Source organism: Mustela erminea, chromosome 11 (genome assembly GCF_009829155.1).
Source record: "Mustela erminea isolate mMusErm1 chromosome 11, mMusErm1.Pri, whole genome shotgun sequence".
Taxonomy (NCBI): domain Eukaryota; kingdom Metazoa; phylum Chordata; class Mammalia; order Carnivora; family Mustelidae; genus Mustela; species Mustela erminea.
The window spans coordinates 66,372,090-66,389,728 of NC_045624.1; the positions used below are offsets into that span (position 1 = coordinate 66,372,090).

At 43.7% G+C, this 17,639-nt stretch overlaps 1 protein-coding gene across 1 annotated transcript; it reads left to right on the plus strand.

Annotated features, from left to right (window-relative positions):
• The first annotated feature begins 13 nt into the window (after nt 1–13).
• LOC116568766 lies at nt 14–4,089 on the plus strand. The gene is given in 7 exon segments (XM_032304419.1): nt 14–314; nt 428–552; nt 725–2,132; nt 2,135–2,964; nt 2,966–3,415; nt 3,418–3,674; nt 4,043–4,089. Coding segments are annotated over 7 exon segments (3,390 nt in total). The 3' UTR covers nt 4,062–4,089.
• Nucleotides 4,090–17,639: the final 13,550 nt, after the last annotated feature.

The window sequence follows — 17,639 nt, forward strand, 5'->3', positions numbered from 1 at the left end:
TCTAGATAGCATCATGTTCACCCATCAGCCCACCTGGGATGATTGTCAGCAGCTCTTGCCTATCTTATTCACTACCGAAGAAAGAGAGAGAATCCAGGTGGGAACAAGGAAGCTGGTTCCCGGAGACGATGGCAGACCAACCGTGAATCCAGACCTCATCAATGCGAGTTTCCCTTTAACTAGGCCCAACTGGGACTACAACACGGCCAAAGGTAGGAAACGGCTACTCATTTATCGCCAGACTCTAATGGCGGGTCTCAGGGCTGCTGCCCGCAAGCCCACCAATTTGGCCAAGGTATATGCAGTTTTGCAAGGTAAGACAGAGAGTCCAGCAGCATTTCTAGAGAGATTAGGCAGTCTACCCCTATGGATCCTGAAGCCCCTGAGAATCAGGCAGCAGTAGTCATGTCTTTTGTAAATCAGGCAGCATCAGACATTAAAAAGAAACTACAGAAACTAGAGGACCTAGAGGGCAAACAGATTCAAGATCTACTCCGCATTGCACAACGGGTTTATAATGCCCGAGATACCCCGGAGGATAAGCAACTCAAAGTAACAAAAGAAATGTCCAAAGTCCTAACTGCCTTTGTCCAGGAAGAATCAACCCCTCGAAGGGAACCTCAAAAGTCCCAAGGGTTCCAAAGCAATCTGGACGCAGATCAATGTGCATATTGTAGAGAAAAGGGACATTGGGCACGTAATTGCCCCCCCCCCCCAAAATAAGCGTAGACTGCAACCATGGAGAACAAAACCCAGCCCCACTCTGGTTACCCGAGATTCAGAATAGAGGGTACGGGGTTCGGATCCCCTCCCCAAGCCCAGGGTAACCCTACAAGTGGAGGGGAATCCTGTACAATTTCTGGTTGACACCGGAGCTCAACATTCAGTGTTGACCGGATCCCATGGAGAAGTTTCAGACAAATTTTCCTGGGTCCAGGGAGCCACTGGGACTAAAAGGTACCCTTGGACAACTCAACGGACTGTTAACTTAGGTACAGGAGAAGTAACTCATTCATTCCTCATCATCCCTGATAGCCCTTGCCCTCTGTTGGGAAGAGACTTACTCACCAAGATGGGAGTGCACATTTATTTTCAACCCCACGGCCCCACGGTAACTAGCTCTCAGACCTTGCCATTATCAATACTCACAATGCGTTTGGAGGACAAACATCTACTCCACCAAACCACCCCCCCTTCCCAGGAACTCAACATTGAGTCCTGGTTTCACCGATTCCCTAAAGCCTGGGCAGAAACAGGAGGCATGGGGCTGGCTAGACATCTGCCGGCCCTCTTCATAGAGCTAAAGCCTGGGGCTGACCCCGTCCGAGTCAAACAGTACCCCATGCCCATGGAAGCCGAATCGGGCATCACCCCACATATTAGACATCTCCTGGACTCAGGTGTGCTACGCCCCTATCACTCGCCCTGGAACACACCTTTGTTACCAGTGCGTAAACCCAATAGTGGGGACTACCGACCTGTACAAGACCTAAGGGAAGTTAATAAACGGGTTATGGACATACACCCTACTGTCCCTAACCCCTATACTCTTCTCAGTGCCCTGGGGCCCACCAGAATATGGTACACAGTTCTTGACTAAAAGGATACTTTTTTTAGCTTTCCCTTGGCCCCCAAGAGCCAGGATCTTTTTGCCTTTGAATGGACAGACCCTGAGAGAGGTATAAGTGGACAGTTGACATGGACTCGCCTCCCACAAGGGTTCAAAAACTGGCCCACCCTGTTTGATGAGGCCCTCCACAAGGATTTAAGTGAATATAGAAAGCAAAACCCTGATATAACACTCTTGCAATATGTAGATGATCTCTTAATAGCTGCAGATTCCCAACAGGCCTGCCTACAAGGAACTGAAAACCTCCTCCAGGCTCTCGGCGACCTGGGGTACTGGGCCTCAGCGAAAAAGGCCCAAATTTGCAAGTCTGAGGTAATGTACCTGGGATACTTATTGAAAGGGGGACAAAGATGGCTCACTGACGCCCGCAAGAACACTGTACTCCGCATTCCCCGACCTGCTACACCACAGCAGGTAAGAGAATTCTTGGGGACGGCAGGGTACTGTCGATTGTGGATACCGGGCTTCACTGAGATGGCCAAACCCCTGTACGTAGCCTTTAAACTCAGCAGACCTTTGAGTGGACGGAAGAGGCAGAACGGGCTTTCCAACAGGTGAAAAAGGCCCTCCTTTCAGCCCCGGCGCTAAGACTGCCAGATGTATCCAAACCATTCCACCTATACGTGGATGAACATAATGGGGTGGCTAAGGCGGTGTTGACCCAACATCTAGGCCTCTGGCCTAGACCCATAGCATACCTGTCAAAGAAACTAGACCCAGTAGCAGCAGGATGGCCCCCCTGCCTCCGAATGATAGCAGCCACTGCCTTGATGGTAAAGGACGCTGATAAACTGTCACTGGGTCAAGAATTATGAGTGACCACTCCACACGCCATTGAAAGTGTCCTCAAACAGCCCCCTGACCGATGGATGAGCAACGCTCGCATGGTCCACTACCAGGGACTATTGCTCAATCCTACGAGGATAGTCTATACTTCCCCTCAGGCCCTAAACCCCGCATCACTACTGCCTGACCCAGACCTGGATGCTCCCCTCCATGACTGTATTGACATCTTAGCCCAGGTCCATGGGCTACGGGAAGACCTGCAGGACTATCCCCTAACAGACGCTGAAGTTGTTTGGTTCACTGATGGCAGCAGTTTCGTCCGCGAAGGACAAAGGTATGCAGGGGCCGCAGTCACATCAGAGACGGAAATTATCTGGGCTGGTGCATTGCCTCCGGGCACCTCAGCGCAAAAAGCCGAGCTAATCGCCCTGACACGGGCCCTCAAATTAGGGCAGGGCCTCCGGATGACTGTATATACAGACAGCTGATATGCCTTCGCCACGGCCCACGTCCATGGGGCAATCTATAGGGAGAGGGGCTTACTCACCGGCCGAGGGAAAGGACATCAAAAACAAGGACGAAGTTCTGGCCTTACTAGCAGCCATCTGGGCCCCTAAGAAATTGGCCATAGTCCACTATTCTGGACACCAAAAACCAAGCCATCCAGTCTCTAGGGGAAACAATTTTGCTGATCAGACTGCTCGCCAAGTAGCCTGTAGCAAAGTCCCAACGATACCAATACAACTACCCAACCCGGGACCCCGAGAACTGCCACCTCATCCGGAATACTCCGAAAAAGACATCGCATGGATGAGTAAACTCCCAATGGCCCAGGTTAAGGATGGCTGGTGGCAAGATATGAAAAATAACATCATCCTCCCCGAGGCCATGGGACAAGAAGTTCTAGAGCGAATTCACCAAACAACTCATTTAGGTTCCAGACGGCTACAGGACCTTATGCGACAATCCAAACTATCTATCAGAAACGTCGTTGAAAAATCAGAATTGCCACTGGATGTGCAGCTTGCCAACTTCAAAACGCCTGCCCACACTCCTCTATAACCGGATCCCGAGAGAGGGGAACCCTGCCGGGAGCCTATTGGGGAATAGACTTTACAGAGGTAAAGCCTGGGAAATATGGCTATAAGTACTTACTGGTGTTTATAGATACCTTTTCAGGATGGACTGAGGCTTTTCCAACCAAGCATGAGACTGCACAGGTGGTGGCAAAGAAACTACTCGAAGATATTCTGCCCAGGTATGGCTTTCCTGTTATGATGGGATCAGACAATGGGCCAGCCTTTGTCTCTAAGGTAAGTCAGGGTCTGGCTTCCATACTTGGGGATAATTGGAAATTACATTGTGCATATAGACCCCAGAGTTCAGGACAGGTAGAAAGAATGAACAGAACCTTAAAAGAGACCCTTGCTAAATTGACCATGGAGACTGGCGCTAACTGGGTGGCTCTGCTCCCCTATGCACTGTATCGAGTACGCAACACCCCATATAAGCTGGGGTTCACACCTTATGAGATCATGTATGGTAGGCCTCCTCCCATCATACCTAAACTCAGAACTGACCTTATCCAGTCAGATCATGATAACTCCTTTTTATTCGCCCTCCAAGCTTTACAACGAGTCCATAAACGTATTTGGCCAAGACTAAGGGACTTAATGCAACACGACCTCCGTCTGTACCCCAGCCTGAGGTGGGTTCCACCCTGGAGATTGTGTTCTTGTCAAGCGACACCGAGCTGAGACCCTCGAACCTCGTTGGAAGGGACCTTTCCAGGTTATCCTGACTACCCCTACAGCCATCAAGGTGGACAGCATAGCAACCTGGATACACCATACCCACGCGAAGCCAGTTGACCCACTGTCAGATCTCATCAGAAAACCCAACCAGGACGTCAGTTGGACAGTGGACCTCAGTAAGGACAATCCTCTTAAACTAACCCTGCGCCAAAAACCTGACTCCCATTTCCCCAATAATTAATATGAAACTTCCTCTCTTTGCTCTGCTGTTTACACTCCTGCCATGGTATGGGGCCTCCAGTCCCCATGCCCCAGCCATTTTGACTTGGCAAGTCACTAATAGTGCAGGCTTAGTAGTTTGGAACATGTCACACACAGCTACTCCCTACACCTGGTGGCCTAACTTATACCCTGACGTCTGTAAGTTGGCCATGGGAGCCCCAGCCAACTGGGACGTAGAAAATTACTTTGACCTACAGAAGCCCCCTTCACAACCATCCCCCCGGGGGCGACTCGGGTTAGACCCTTGGGGAGGCTGTGGGGACTGGAGTCAGCGAAGTATGTTAAGCACACTTACCTTCTATGTATGCCCCGGGGTTCACAGACCCAGGGAATGGACCCACTCATGTAGTGGGGCAGCCCACTTTTATTGTCGCAATTGGGGCTGCAAAACCATGGGTGACACTTATTGGAAACCCACCTCAGGCTGGGACTACATAACCGTGATGGCGAATTATTCTCACGCCAGGAGCAGTCCCAAATGGACACAGAACCCAGCCTGTAAAGACCAGTGGTGTCACCCACTCAAAATAGCCTTTATTGAGTCGGGAAAAAGACAAACTAACTGGGTGAGGGGATATACCTGGGGCCTCAGATTCTATAAAGAACGTTATGACGACGGTCTAACGTTCACTATAAAACTTTCAATAGAAACCTCTAAAGCCACCATAGAGCCCAACCCCGTACTTGCCCCACTACCTCCAACCAGGCCCCGCCTAACAGTTGTCACTCAGAGCCCTGCCACTTACGGGGCAACACAGACGGGCCACAATCGGACCGTAATCCTCCCACTCCCCACAAGCCCCACCAAAGGGCCTATGATAAGTACTGAAAAACCTAGATCAAGAAACCCCAATGACCACCTACTTAAGTTGATCCAATATGCCTTTCAAGTCCTGAATTATACTAATCCCAATGCCACTGAGTCCTGTTGGCTATGTTATGACATAGAGCCCCCTTTTTATGAGGGACTGGCCACTCCAGGAGGTTACAATCTATCATCCGCACCCTCCATGTGCCGGTGGACAAGTCGAAGCCCCCGCCTAACCTTAGCAGCCGTACGGGGCCAGGGGACATGCGTAGGAAAGATCCCGCCTGAACACATGCACTTATGTAGTCAGAACCTTACTATAAATAACACAGAGCAATATGTAATACCTCCCCAAGATGCCTGGTGGGCCTGCGCCAGTGGAATAACTCCATGCATCCACCCAGGAGCATTAAACCGAAGTGCAGACTGTGTAATGGTCCACCTGATTCCTCGCTTAATCTATCATCCTTATGAAGATTTAATGTCATATTGGGAAGGAGGATTACATAGAACTAAAAGAGAACCCGTAAGCCTAACCCTGGCACTTATGCTAGGCCTAGGGTTAGGTACCACCGGGGTGGCTACCGGGGCATCAGCCCTAATCTCACAACAACATCACTATCAATACTTACGAGAAGCCATTGATATGGATATACAGGAATTAGAATTATCCATTTCTAAACTTCAGGAGTCTGTCAGCTCATTAGCAGAAGTTGTCCTCCAAAATAGACATGGATTGGACCTCCTATTCTTCCAACAAGGTGGCTTATGTGCTGCCCTTAAGGAAGAATGTTGCTTTTATACAGATCACTCAGGAGTAGTCAAAGACTCGATGGCTAAGGTACGGGAAGGATTGGCAAAACGGAAAAGGGAACGTGAAGCTGGGCAAGGTTGGTTCCAGTCATGATTTAATTCATCCCCTTGGCTGACCACCTTAATATCCTCCTTACTAGGACCCCTTTGTATTCTGATCCTTTTACTGACCTTTGGCCCATGTATTTTAAATCAACTGGTGGCCTTTGTCAATCAACGCCTTCAGACAGTACAAATCATGCTCCTAAGACAGCAGTATCAGCCCCTAGACTTGAGCAACAACCACGACCTCACTGATGACAACCAAGGACCCAAGATTGGCTCCTCAGGCACCTGAGAGAAGGGGGGAATGAAAGACCAAAAGAACCCCCCTGGCTAGAAGTGCATTTTTATCCTGTTAACCAGCTAGTTTCGCTTCTGTACGAACGCTTGCTTTTTTGCGTGCGGGGGCTAACCAGCCGGTTCTGCTTCTGTAAGACTGGCTTTGCTTGTTTCGCGCGCACAGGCCCCCTGAACCAATCCGCTGGCGCCAAGAATGCCTGTTTAAACTGTCAACCAATCAGCTCAGCCCTACCCGAAACTTGTTTGTATCTGTCTATAAAAACCCTGCACCAACCCAGCTCTGAACCTCTTGGCGTTATCGGCAACCAGTGGCGCAGAGGTCCAGGTTCGAACCTGCAATAAACGACCCTTGCTGCTTGGCTTTGACTCACGTCTCTGGTGGTCTTTTAAGGTGGGAGTAATACTCTGTTGGCATTTCATAAGGTGCAAGAAAAACACAAACACCACCACCTACGACCGTAACAACTTCCAGGACATACAAGTCAGTCCGTGTTTCAATTTTGACCTTACAGCGGTTTATTTGTCAAGGTAGGCAGATAGAGCATATTATATTCCAGAGTTGTATTTGTTTGATTTACAGCTTTTGATCATTTAGGTGTATGAGGGACTCCATTTTAGACGGTCTTCCCAGTTCCATAAATTTTGATGAGGTCAAAGTGATGCTATTTGTGGAGGTGACAATTTCCTCCTTGAGCCCTGGGGCACTAGGGGGAGGAGATTCACGCTTGTGAGAGATGTCTGCGGCTTTCTTTTCCAGACTCTTGGGGATAACTAGAGAAAAACAAAAGCGGGCAATAATGGGAATAGGACTGGCCAAATGATCTCTTCTCTGCTCCCTCTCAAGTTCAAAATCTCCCCCATCCTCTGCTTCGTGGTGACATTGCGGAGAAGAGTGAGGATGGCTGGGATAGAGGCAGCAGAGAAGACTGTGAGAATGGACAGGACCCAAGAGAAGTTTTGAGACTTGCTTACTTTTGGCCAAAAGAGTAGCAGTCTAGCAAAATGGAGGTATTGGAAGGAAGACCTGGAAGTGGTGGGGAGAAAAGAGAAACATGGGGCACAGAAAGAAAATGCAAAGGGTGTTTTTCAGTATTCTGGGGGGGGTGACAGCATGGTCACAGCCAGGAGATTAAGGCAGTGAGGTCAGTGCTTTCTTAAGGTGGAAAGGATGAAAAAGCTAGAGAGCGTGTGTGCATATGTGCGTTTTAGGGAGGTGAGAGGCAGGGACATTGATTTTCCATCCCCATCTCCTACATCCCTACTTTTTCTATTTTCTCGCTGGAAATTCTGGTAAAGATATACTTGACTGTGTGTGTGTGTGTGTGTGTGTGTGTGTGTGCCCATCAGAAACGGAAACAGAGTAATCCTTTAACCTCTGCTTTCCCCTTCTTCAAGAGCAGGTGTTAGAGATGCATTCCTGCAAAGACTTACACATCATTGCCTAGAGAGGAGAAGCCTAATGGGATCGCAGGTGTGAAATGCAAAGTTGGCCATCCCTCTTCTCTGCCCTCATGGAGCCCAAAGCAGAGCATGCCACCTAAAGTGATGTGCAAGCTTTCCCAGCAGCTGGGGAGTTTTGTGGGCCCATCTGATTTCAGGGGATACGGTAGATGAAGTACCAACGGCATTGCTATACTTTGCCACATGGATATCTCCAAATCTGTCATGAGCTTTACAGGAATGATACTCATGTGAGAACACTGCTATTGTATTCTCGGTCAACACACTAATTGCAAACTTAGTAACTTACAGTCTTGTGTTGTTGTCTTTCCTTTAAACATTATTATTTTAGTTAGCTGGTCTTTCCAAAACCTGTTTCCCCTCCCCCCAAATACTTTAGTCTCTATGTCTTCCTTTAAAAGTGGATAATTTCTTTTTACCTTTAGGATTTATCTCGATGCCACTTTCTCTGGGAAGCCTTCCCTGGTCCTTCTAAGGCTGGGATGCTTTTCTACCATTCAGTTCTCATCAACACCTCATATATTCCAGAGTCATTACAGGATTAGCCCACTGTGTGACTAAATCAATCAGGGCTCGGTCAGGAAAAGAGAAGCCACTCCATGTTTTCTGGGCTTACAGGATTTGCTACAGGAACGAGAGGCTTCTTTGACCACTGGAAGAGCTGAGCAAGTCATGAAGGTGGGGGAGTCTGGGGGAGGGAGGCCAACTCCGAAGACCTGGCAGGAAGTCACAGGCAGGGCGGTTCTCCGAAACTCACCAGGAAGATGCTACACTCCGAGAAGCACTCTCCTGTGCTCTGGGCACCTCAGTGACCCAGGTAGTCCCCAAGAGCTCAGCAGGGAGCCGCTCTGAATACATTCTGTTCCTGAGTTTGGCGGCAGTTGCCTCTACAGTATACAGCTCCTCTTTCTGTTCCCAAATCTCCAGCAACTTCCTTCTACAGGAAGCTCCAGTCCCTGAGAAGGGGATTTTTGAGACCAAATCTTAAAGGGGATGACGGCACTGGTGCTGAGCGGGCCACAGATTATCCAGCGCAGGGTCGCATGACAGATTATGAACTCCTTCTAAGCTCCAGAATGTACCTCAATCATCTTTACATTTTTCAGTGTTTAATTCCAGTTCCTGGGAATTAGAGGCACTCAGTAAATGTTCATGAAGTGATTGAATAAGTGAATGAGAGGACAGTGGCTCCCTGAAACCAGTGCTTTGGGCTGGGTTGCACCAAAAATTGTGATGGGGATGCCTGGGTGACTCAGTTGGTTAAGCAGCAGACTCTTGATTTTGGCTCAGCTCATGATACTGGGGATTGTGAGGTGGAGCCCTGCCTGGACTCTGGGCTGGCATGGAGCCTGCTTCAAGATTCTCTCTCTCTCCCTCTCCCTCTGTTCCTCTCCCTCAATCTCAATCTCTCTCAAAAAAAAAAAAAAAAGTTATGAAGATCAATGGTCATCTCCAAAGAACATTTAATTTTTTAATATTTTAAATTTTTAATTGAAGTATGACATACAATATTATATTAGTTTCAGGTGTACAACAGTGATCCCACAATTATATACATTATGAAAAGCTCCCCACACTTAGTTACCATTTGCACCATACAAACTTAAAATATTATTGACTATATTCCCTATGCTGGGCTTTTCATCCCTGTGACTTATTTATTTATTTATTTATAAAATGTTATTTATTTATATGACAGGCAGAGATCTCAAGTAGGCAGAGAGGCAGGCAGAGAGAGAGAGGGAAGCAGGCTCCCCACTGAGCAGAGAGCCCGATGCGGGCTCCATCCCAGCACCCTGGGATCATGACCTGAACCAAAGGTAGAGAGGCTTAACCCACTGAGGCACCCAGGTGCCCTGACTTATTTATTTTGTAACTGGAAGTTTGTACCCCTGATCTCCACCTATTTCACCGACCCCTCCTGTACCTCCTCTCCTCTGGCCACCACTAGTTTGTTTTCCATATTTATGTATCCACTTTTTTTGTTGTTGTTGTTCACTTGTTCCACATGTGAATTCATATGGAATTTGTATTTCTCTGGCTTACTTTACTAAGCCTCTAGATCCATCCATGTTTTCTCACATGGCAAGATTTCATTCCTTTTTACGGCTGAGTAATATTCCATTGTGTATCTATACCACATCTTCCAGAAGAACTTCATATTTGGTAACATAAGGTAGCGATAGTAGCGATTCAGGAATCTATGTTTCCTGAACTGACAGGAACTGTCACGTTTCTGGGATCTAAAATCCTAGGTAGGAGGGAGTCTTCACAATCAGTGTACTGGCCAACCCAATCCTGGCAATATTATTTCTGCGGGTTCTTTCTTCCTTCTCTCCAGTGCTCAAGAGCTATGTGCATATTAAATGAGCCACCACTAGGTGGGACTCTTGCTTGAGAGTCCTAGGTGATCATTGATTGTTTCCAGACAGGGAATTGACTGAAATGGAGACAAATGTTACAACTTCACGAAAGCAATTAAACTGTCCCTCAAACTATAACTATAAAATTGAGGTCAGTTGACGTAAGATACATACCACTTCAAATAAGAACAGCTGCAAATATAATAATCCAAGAGCCTAACATCATTTCTGTAACACTTCCCCCACTTCAGAGTTACAACACAACTGGTGCTAGAATCTTGTTCTCTTCGGTGTTCCCAGGAGCTCTTTTCCCCTGTTACCCTGTTCTTGCTTCCTATGAGGGGGGATGATTCAGAGCCTTATTGTTTTCTGAAATATCAGAGGAGGGTAGGAAAACACTTTTTTCCCCAACAGGTGAATAGGCACTTATATTAGTTCAAATTATGGCCAAGAAACTGCTGATCATGATAAATAAAGGCAAAATTCCTACAGCATGTGTAATAAACTTCCCTTTTAAGATCTAAAAATTTCTAACTAAATTAAGGCTTTCCCTATGATTTCCCACACTTTTTTTTTAAGTACAAAAGTAATACATATACATTGAATAAACCCAGAAAATAAAGATAATCAAAAAGATAAAAAATCCTTAATTCCAGCTCCAATAAGCAATAAATATTTTAGTAACTGTTTTTATGGTCCTTTGTTAATTATTCACTTATATTTCTGATTGACTTGGTACACTCTTAATACAAACTCTATGTGCCAGGCCCCATGCTAGGTATGAGTTTGCAAAGAAAAACAAGGTATGCTGTCTCTACAAGAGATACATTGTACCTCTCTTTCTTTCTCTGAATGCCAAAAGAGGCTCTTATCTGGAAATACGGATTAAACTACCACCCAAGGATATCTCTTAAAAAACGTATCTTCTTGAAAACATTATACCAAAACATATTTCCTATTGATATGGTAATATTTTCTCCAAATATTTCTCCAACATTTTCTCTAGTATGGAGAAAACAATGCAAACAAATAAATAGAATGCATCAATTTCCTGCCCTAATAATAGGTAATATAGGCTTGAGCTGAGTATGGGCACCAGACAGATATACAGCAGATGAAGTTGAAATAAATGAAATGTATTTGTCAACTGAGAGTAGCACTGTTACAAAATAATTCTACTGGGGGACACATCTATCCCCATCCTCATCTTGCTTTCCATTCTACATTCTCAAGTAAAGATTGTGACCTCAGGATTGCCAATGGAACTGTTTTTGCTCAATATTATTCTTCTGTTTGCTCTGGGTACTGTTCATTCCAATGTAAATATGGAGAGCAGGAAATAACCAAGTCTGTTTTTATCTACAAATGCATTGTTCCCTGGAAATACAATTATTTTGTTCAGTTGAAATTGCCTTTGATCAAGCAAATTGGTAGAAGCCAGATTTTTGTTGTTGTTGTTGTTGTTGTTGCCTGCAGATGGCAGTGATTATTAACTTGTCATTCTGAATACAAAGGGTTGGTTCTACCCAGCTTCTATCTAAAGGACTATTAATGGCAAGGTTTATTGTGTTCTGATAAAAATCAGTAAGATTCACATAGTACCTTGGAAGGAGGGAGCTCAGTTTATATGCTTTACATGATGTCATTTAAAATATTAGGCAACCAGATGTGGAACACAAAAGGGTTATTAAACTAACATATGAGAAACATTAAATAGTGATTAAAAAAGTTTAAGAGCAGGAATTGTTATTGTGGCCACACTTAAGTAATGCATCTTAGAAAATGAGATTCCAAAATATAAATTATGATAAATTTTGAGCTTTAAGTTTTAGCTCCAAAACAGGATGTGGCGGTCATGGGTGATTGTTCCTTGAAGACATTGGCAAGGTACGTTCTGGAATGCAGAAAACAGTGCCACCCAAATGGAAGGAATCATGAGAAAGGCAATGGGACTCAAACTGCAAACACCACCTTCCTCTTACATGAGCTCTTGGATAATATGTGCAGTTTTAAAGTCATAAGGAAGATATAATGGAGCTGAAAAAATCTGGGAAGAGTTGGCTAAAACAGTTCAGGGAATTGAGTAGGAATCATGTGCCTGTCTACTCAAAAGGTGGCTGTCCATCATAAAGGGGTGGGAATGTGATGAGAATCATTCTTTCAGGGTCATGGGGCACGGCTTTACCTGTGAAGGGGTTAATATAGGGCATGTCAAGAGAAGTGTGACTTTCAAGTGGGTACACTCACAGAGTCTGAATATGGAGAGTTCAGAGAAGATGGAAACACAAACAAGTTTAAAGTGAGGTACCCAGACATGTTATTTTCTAAAACATTACAAAGGGATGAAAACGGAAGTTTTGGGGATACGCCCTTTCTCCTCCAAGGCTGAAGGAACTGAGTGAAGATAGCTCTGCTTTTTCAGAAACTACTCCAGTGATGAGACAGAACATTTGAGCAGGAAGGACTTCAAGACAAACTCAGTGCGGATATATTCTTATTTTCATCAGAATTACACATCAGGTTAGAAAGGTAAATCCAAAGCATTGTACTTTCATGAAAATGCACAGACATTGGATAGTCTTACTGGACGTACTTGGAGGAGATAAGCTCTTTTTGTAGATACCAGAGATCTGTGCATTAAATGCAATGACATTAGATTTGTAATTCTATGGCTTCTTCTTTGAAAAGAGAGGAAAATAAACATCAAGATTATGAATGGGAAAAAAAAAAGAGATTATAAAGTGGATGAACCTGAATATGAAATGTTCTTATTTGACAAAGCTATCTGGACAGAGGAGCTGCTAATTTTATTCATTTCCTTTGTTTCTCTCTCCAAGCCAAAATTTTCTCATTATTGATCCGGAAGTATTTATCAAGCCTTACTCTTAAACCAGCATTATAGGCCAACAGTAGTCTCTCAATACATGTTTATTTAGTGGGTAAATTATGATAGTTAATGGTAAGACAGAGAAGATAAAAATCATAGTTTCCATCTTCACATGGGCAGGGAGGAAATAATGAGCAAGAGAGGAACAGAATTGAAGAGATACTGATTTACTAAAGAAATAACTATAATATAATGTTTTATACATCTCCCTAAATACTGTTGTAACATCATTCTACAAATTTTGAAATGTGGTTTTATTTTCATTCTGTTCAACACACATATTTCCCTTTTGACTTCTTCTTCAGTCCATGAGTTTCTTAGATGTGTTTCAGTTTTTAAATATTTGGGCATTTTCCAGATTTCTTTCTGTTGTTGATTTCTTAATTTAATTCCAGAACGGAATTAAATCTTAATTTAATTTCCATTCTGGAAATCATTTTACATGTTTTGAACTCTTTTAAATTCATTAAGGATTTTTTTTCTGGTCTGTTTTAAAATTTAAAACAAATGTTTTGGCAAATAACTGTACAGAATGGGAATCTTTGGATTTGGATAGTCACTTTGTACATTGTCAAGTTAAGTAAAGCTAGCTGCTGTAACAAACAAACCCCAATCTCAGTTGCTTAACATAATACATACTTAATCTTTTTCATAGTCCAAAGTATGTTTGATGGGCAGCTTTTCCTGTCATGATTTAGGTACCCAGGCTCTTATATTTAGTGGTTCTGTTATCCTCCAGGGTAGTCTCAAATTTCCACTTGGAACAAACCTCTGTATTTTGTTGCCTAATGAGTAAAGAAAAGGAACATGGAAGATCCAGTAAAAGTAGAAGTCAAGGCTGGAAATCAGCAAAATACTCATTTTAAGAAAATCAAAACTATTGGCCAGCCTATCAAATAATAAGAAAGCCAATAGGAAAGAGCTTTTCTGCCAAAGGGAAAGAGATTTTTACCTAAAATGCTGAACAATTTCATCTTCCTTTAGATTCAATATTTCTGATACAGAGTAGTCTTTGGTATTGGCGTTGTCCATTTAAAAGGGGCTTAAATAATTTTCTCCTTATCGAGATCCCCTACATCCTAGAAAAAACACTTTTTCTGGTTTTTGTACTGTTTTCTTGTTTATTTGATTCCCTCCATCATTTTTTCCTCATTCCCTCATTCCTCTTTCCCCATACTGGTGGTATATTCTTTTTTTTCTTTTTTTTTTTAAGATTTTATTTATTTATTTGACACAGAGAGATCACAAATAGGCAGAGAGGCAGGCAGAGAGAGAAGAGGAAGCAGGCTTCCCGCTGAGCAGAGAGCCCGATGCGGGACTTGATCCCAAAACCCTGAGATCATGACCTGAGCTGAAGGCAATGGCTTAACCCACTGAGCCACCCAGGCACCCACTGGTGGTATATTCTTTTTTTTTTTTAATTTTTTATTTTTTATAAACATATAATATATTTTTATCCCCAGGGGTACAGGTCTGTGAATCGCCAGGTTTACACACTTCACAGCACTCACCAAAGCACATACCCTCCCCAATGTCCATAACCCCACCTCCCTTCTCCCAACTCCACTCCCCCCATCAACCCTCAGTTTGTTTTGTGAGATTAAGAGTCACTTATGGTTTGTCTCCCTCCCAATCCCATCTTGTTTCATTTATTCTTCTCCTACCCCTTAACCCCCCATATTGCATCTCCACTACCTCATATCAGGGAGATCATATGATAGTTGTCTTTCTCCGATTGATTTATTTCGCTAAGCATGATACGCTCTAGTTCCATCCACATTGTCACAAATGGCAAGATTTCATTTCTTTTGATGGCTGCATAGTATTCCATTGTGTATATATACCACATCTTCTGGATCCATTCATCTGTTGATGGACATCTAGGTTCTTTCCATAGTTTGGCTATTGTGGACATTGCTGCTATAAACATTCGAGTGTACGTACCGCTTTGGATCACTACGTTTGTATCTTTAGGGTAAATACCCAGTAGTGCAATTGCTGGGTCATAGGGCAGTTCTATTTTCAACATTTTGAGGAACCTCCATGCTTTTTCAGAGCGGTTGCACCAGCTTGCATTCCCACCAACAGTGTAGGAGGGTTCCCCTTTCTCCACATCCTCGCCAGCATCTGTCATTTCCTGACTTGTTGATTTTAGCCATTCTGACTGGTGTGAGGTGATATCTCATTGTGGCTTTGATTTGTATTTCCCTGATGCCGAGTGATATGGAGCACTTTTTCATGTGTCTGTTGGCCATCTGGATGTCTTCTTTGCAGAAATGTCTGTTCATGTCCTCTGCCCATTTCTTGATTGGATTATTTGTTCTTTGGGTGTTGAGTTTGCTAAGTTCTTTATAGATTTTGGACACTAGTCCTTTATCTGATATGTCGTTTGCAAATATCTTCTCCCATTCTGTCAGTTGTCTTTTGGTTTTGTTAACTATTTCCTTTGCTGTGCAAAAGCTTTGGATCTTGATAAAAATCCCAATAGTTCATTTTTGCCCTTGCTTCCCTTGCCTTTGGCAGGGTTCCTAGGAAGATGTTGCTGCAGCTGAGGTCGAAGAGGTTGCTGCCTGTGTTCTCCTCAAGGATTTTGATGGATTCCTTTCTCACATTGAGGTCCTTCATCCATTTTGGGTCTATTTTCATATGCGGTATAAGGAAATGGTCCAATTTCATTTTCTGCCTGTGGCTGTCCAATTTTCCCAACACCATTTATTGAAGAGGCTGTCTTTTTTCCATTGGACATTCTTTCCTGCTTTGTCGAAGATTAGTTGGCCATAGAGTTGAGGGTCTATTTCTGGGCTTTCTATTCTGTCCCATTGATCTATGTGTCTGTTTTTGTGCCAGTACCATGCTGTCCTGATGATGACAGCTTTGTAATAGAGCTTGAAGTCCGGAATTGTGATGCCACCAACTTTGGCTTTCTTTTTCAATATTCTTTTGATTATTTGAGGTCTTTTCTGGTTCCATGTAAATTTTAGGATTATTTGTTCCATTTCTTTGAAAAAGATGGATGGTACTTTGATAGGAATTGCATTAAATGTGTAGATTGCTTTAGGTAGCATAGACATTTTCACAATATTTATTCTTCCAATCCAGGAGCATGGAACATTTTTCCATTTCTTTGTGTCTTCCTCAATTTCTTTCATGAGTACTTTATAGTTTTCTGTGTATAGATTCTGTTCCTCTTTGGTTAGATTTATTCCTAGGTATCTTATGGTTCTGGGTGCAATTGTAAATGGGATTGACCCTTTAATTTCTCTTTCTTCTGTCTTGTTGTTGGTGTAGAGAAATGCAACTGATTTCTGTGCATTGATTTTATATCCTGACACTTTACTGAATTCCTGTACAGGTTCTAGCAGTTTTGGAGTGGAGTCTTTTGGGTTTTCCACATATAGTATCATGTCATCTGCAAAGAATGATAGTCTGACTTTTTCTTTGCCGATTTGGATGCCTTTAATTTCCTTTTGTTGTTTGATTGCTGAGGCTAGGACTTCTAGTACTATGTTGAATAGCAGTGGTGATAATGGACATCCCTGCCGTGTTCCTGACCTTAGCGGAAAAGCTTTCAGTTTTTCTCCATTGAGAATGATATTTGCGGTGGGTTTTTCATAGATGGCTTTGATGATATCAAGGTATGTGCCCTCTATCCCTACACTTTGAAGAGTTTTGATTAGGAAGGGATGCTGTACTTTGTCAAATGCTTTTTCAGCATCTATTGAGAGTATCATATGGTTCTTGTTCTTTCTTTTATTGATGTGTTGTATCACATTGACTGATTTGCGGATGTTGAACCAACCTTGCAGCCCTGGAATAAATCCCACTTGGTCGTGGTGAATAATCCTTTTAATGTACTGTTGAATCCTATTGGCTAGTATTTTGGTGAGAATTCTCGCATCTGTGTTCATCGAGGATATTGGTCTATAGCTCTCTTTTTTGATGGGATCCTTGTCTGGTTTGGGGATCAAGGTGATGCTGGCCTCATAAAATGAGTTTGGAAGTTTTCCTTCCATTTCTATTTTTTGAAACGGTTTCAGGAGAATAGGAATTAGTTCTTTAAATGTTTGGTAGAATTCCCCTGGGAAGCCGTCTGGCCCTGAGCTTTTGTTTGTTTGGATATATTTTTTTTTTAATCTTTTTTTTTAAATCTTTTTTTTTTTTAAGATTTTATTTATTTATTTGACAGAGAGAAATCACAAGTAGGCAGAGAGGCAGGCAGAGAGAGAGAGAGAGAGGAGGAGGAGGCAGGCTCCCTGCCGAGCAGAGAGCCCGATGCGGGACTCGATCCCAGGACCCCGAGATCATGACCTGAGCCGAAGGCAGCGGCTTAACCCACTGAGCCACCCAGGCGCCCTGTTTGGATATTTTTAATGACTGTTTCAATCTCCTTACTGGTTATGGGTCTGTTCAGGCTTTCTATTTCTTCCTGGTTCAGTTGTGGTAGTTTATATGTTTCTAGGAATGCATCCATTTCATCCAGATTGTCAAATTTGTTGGCGCAGAGTTGCTCATA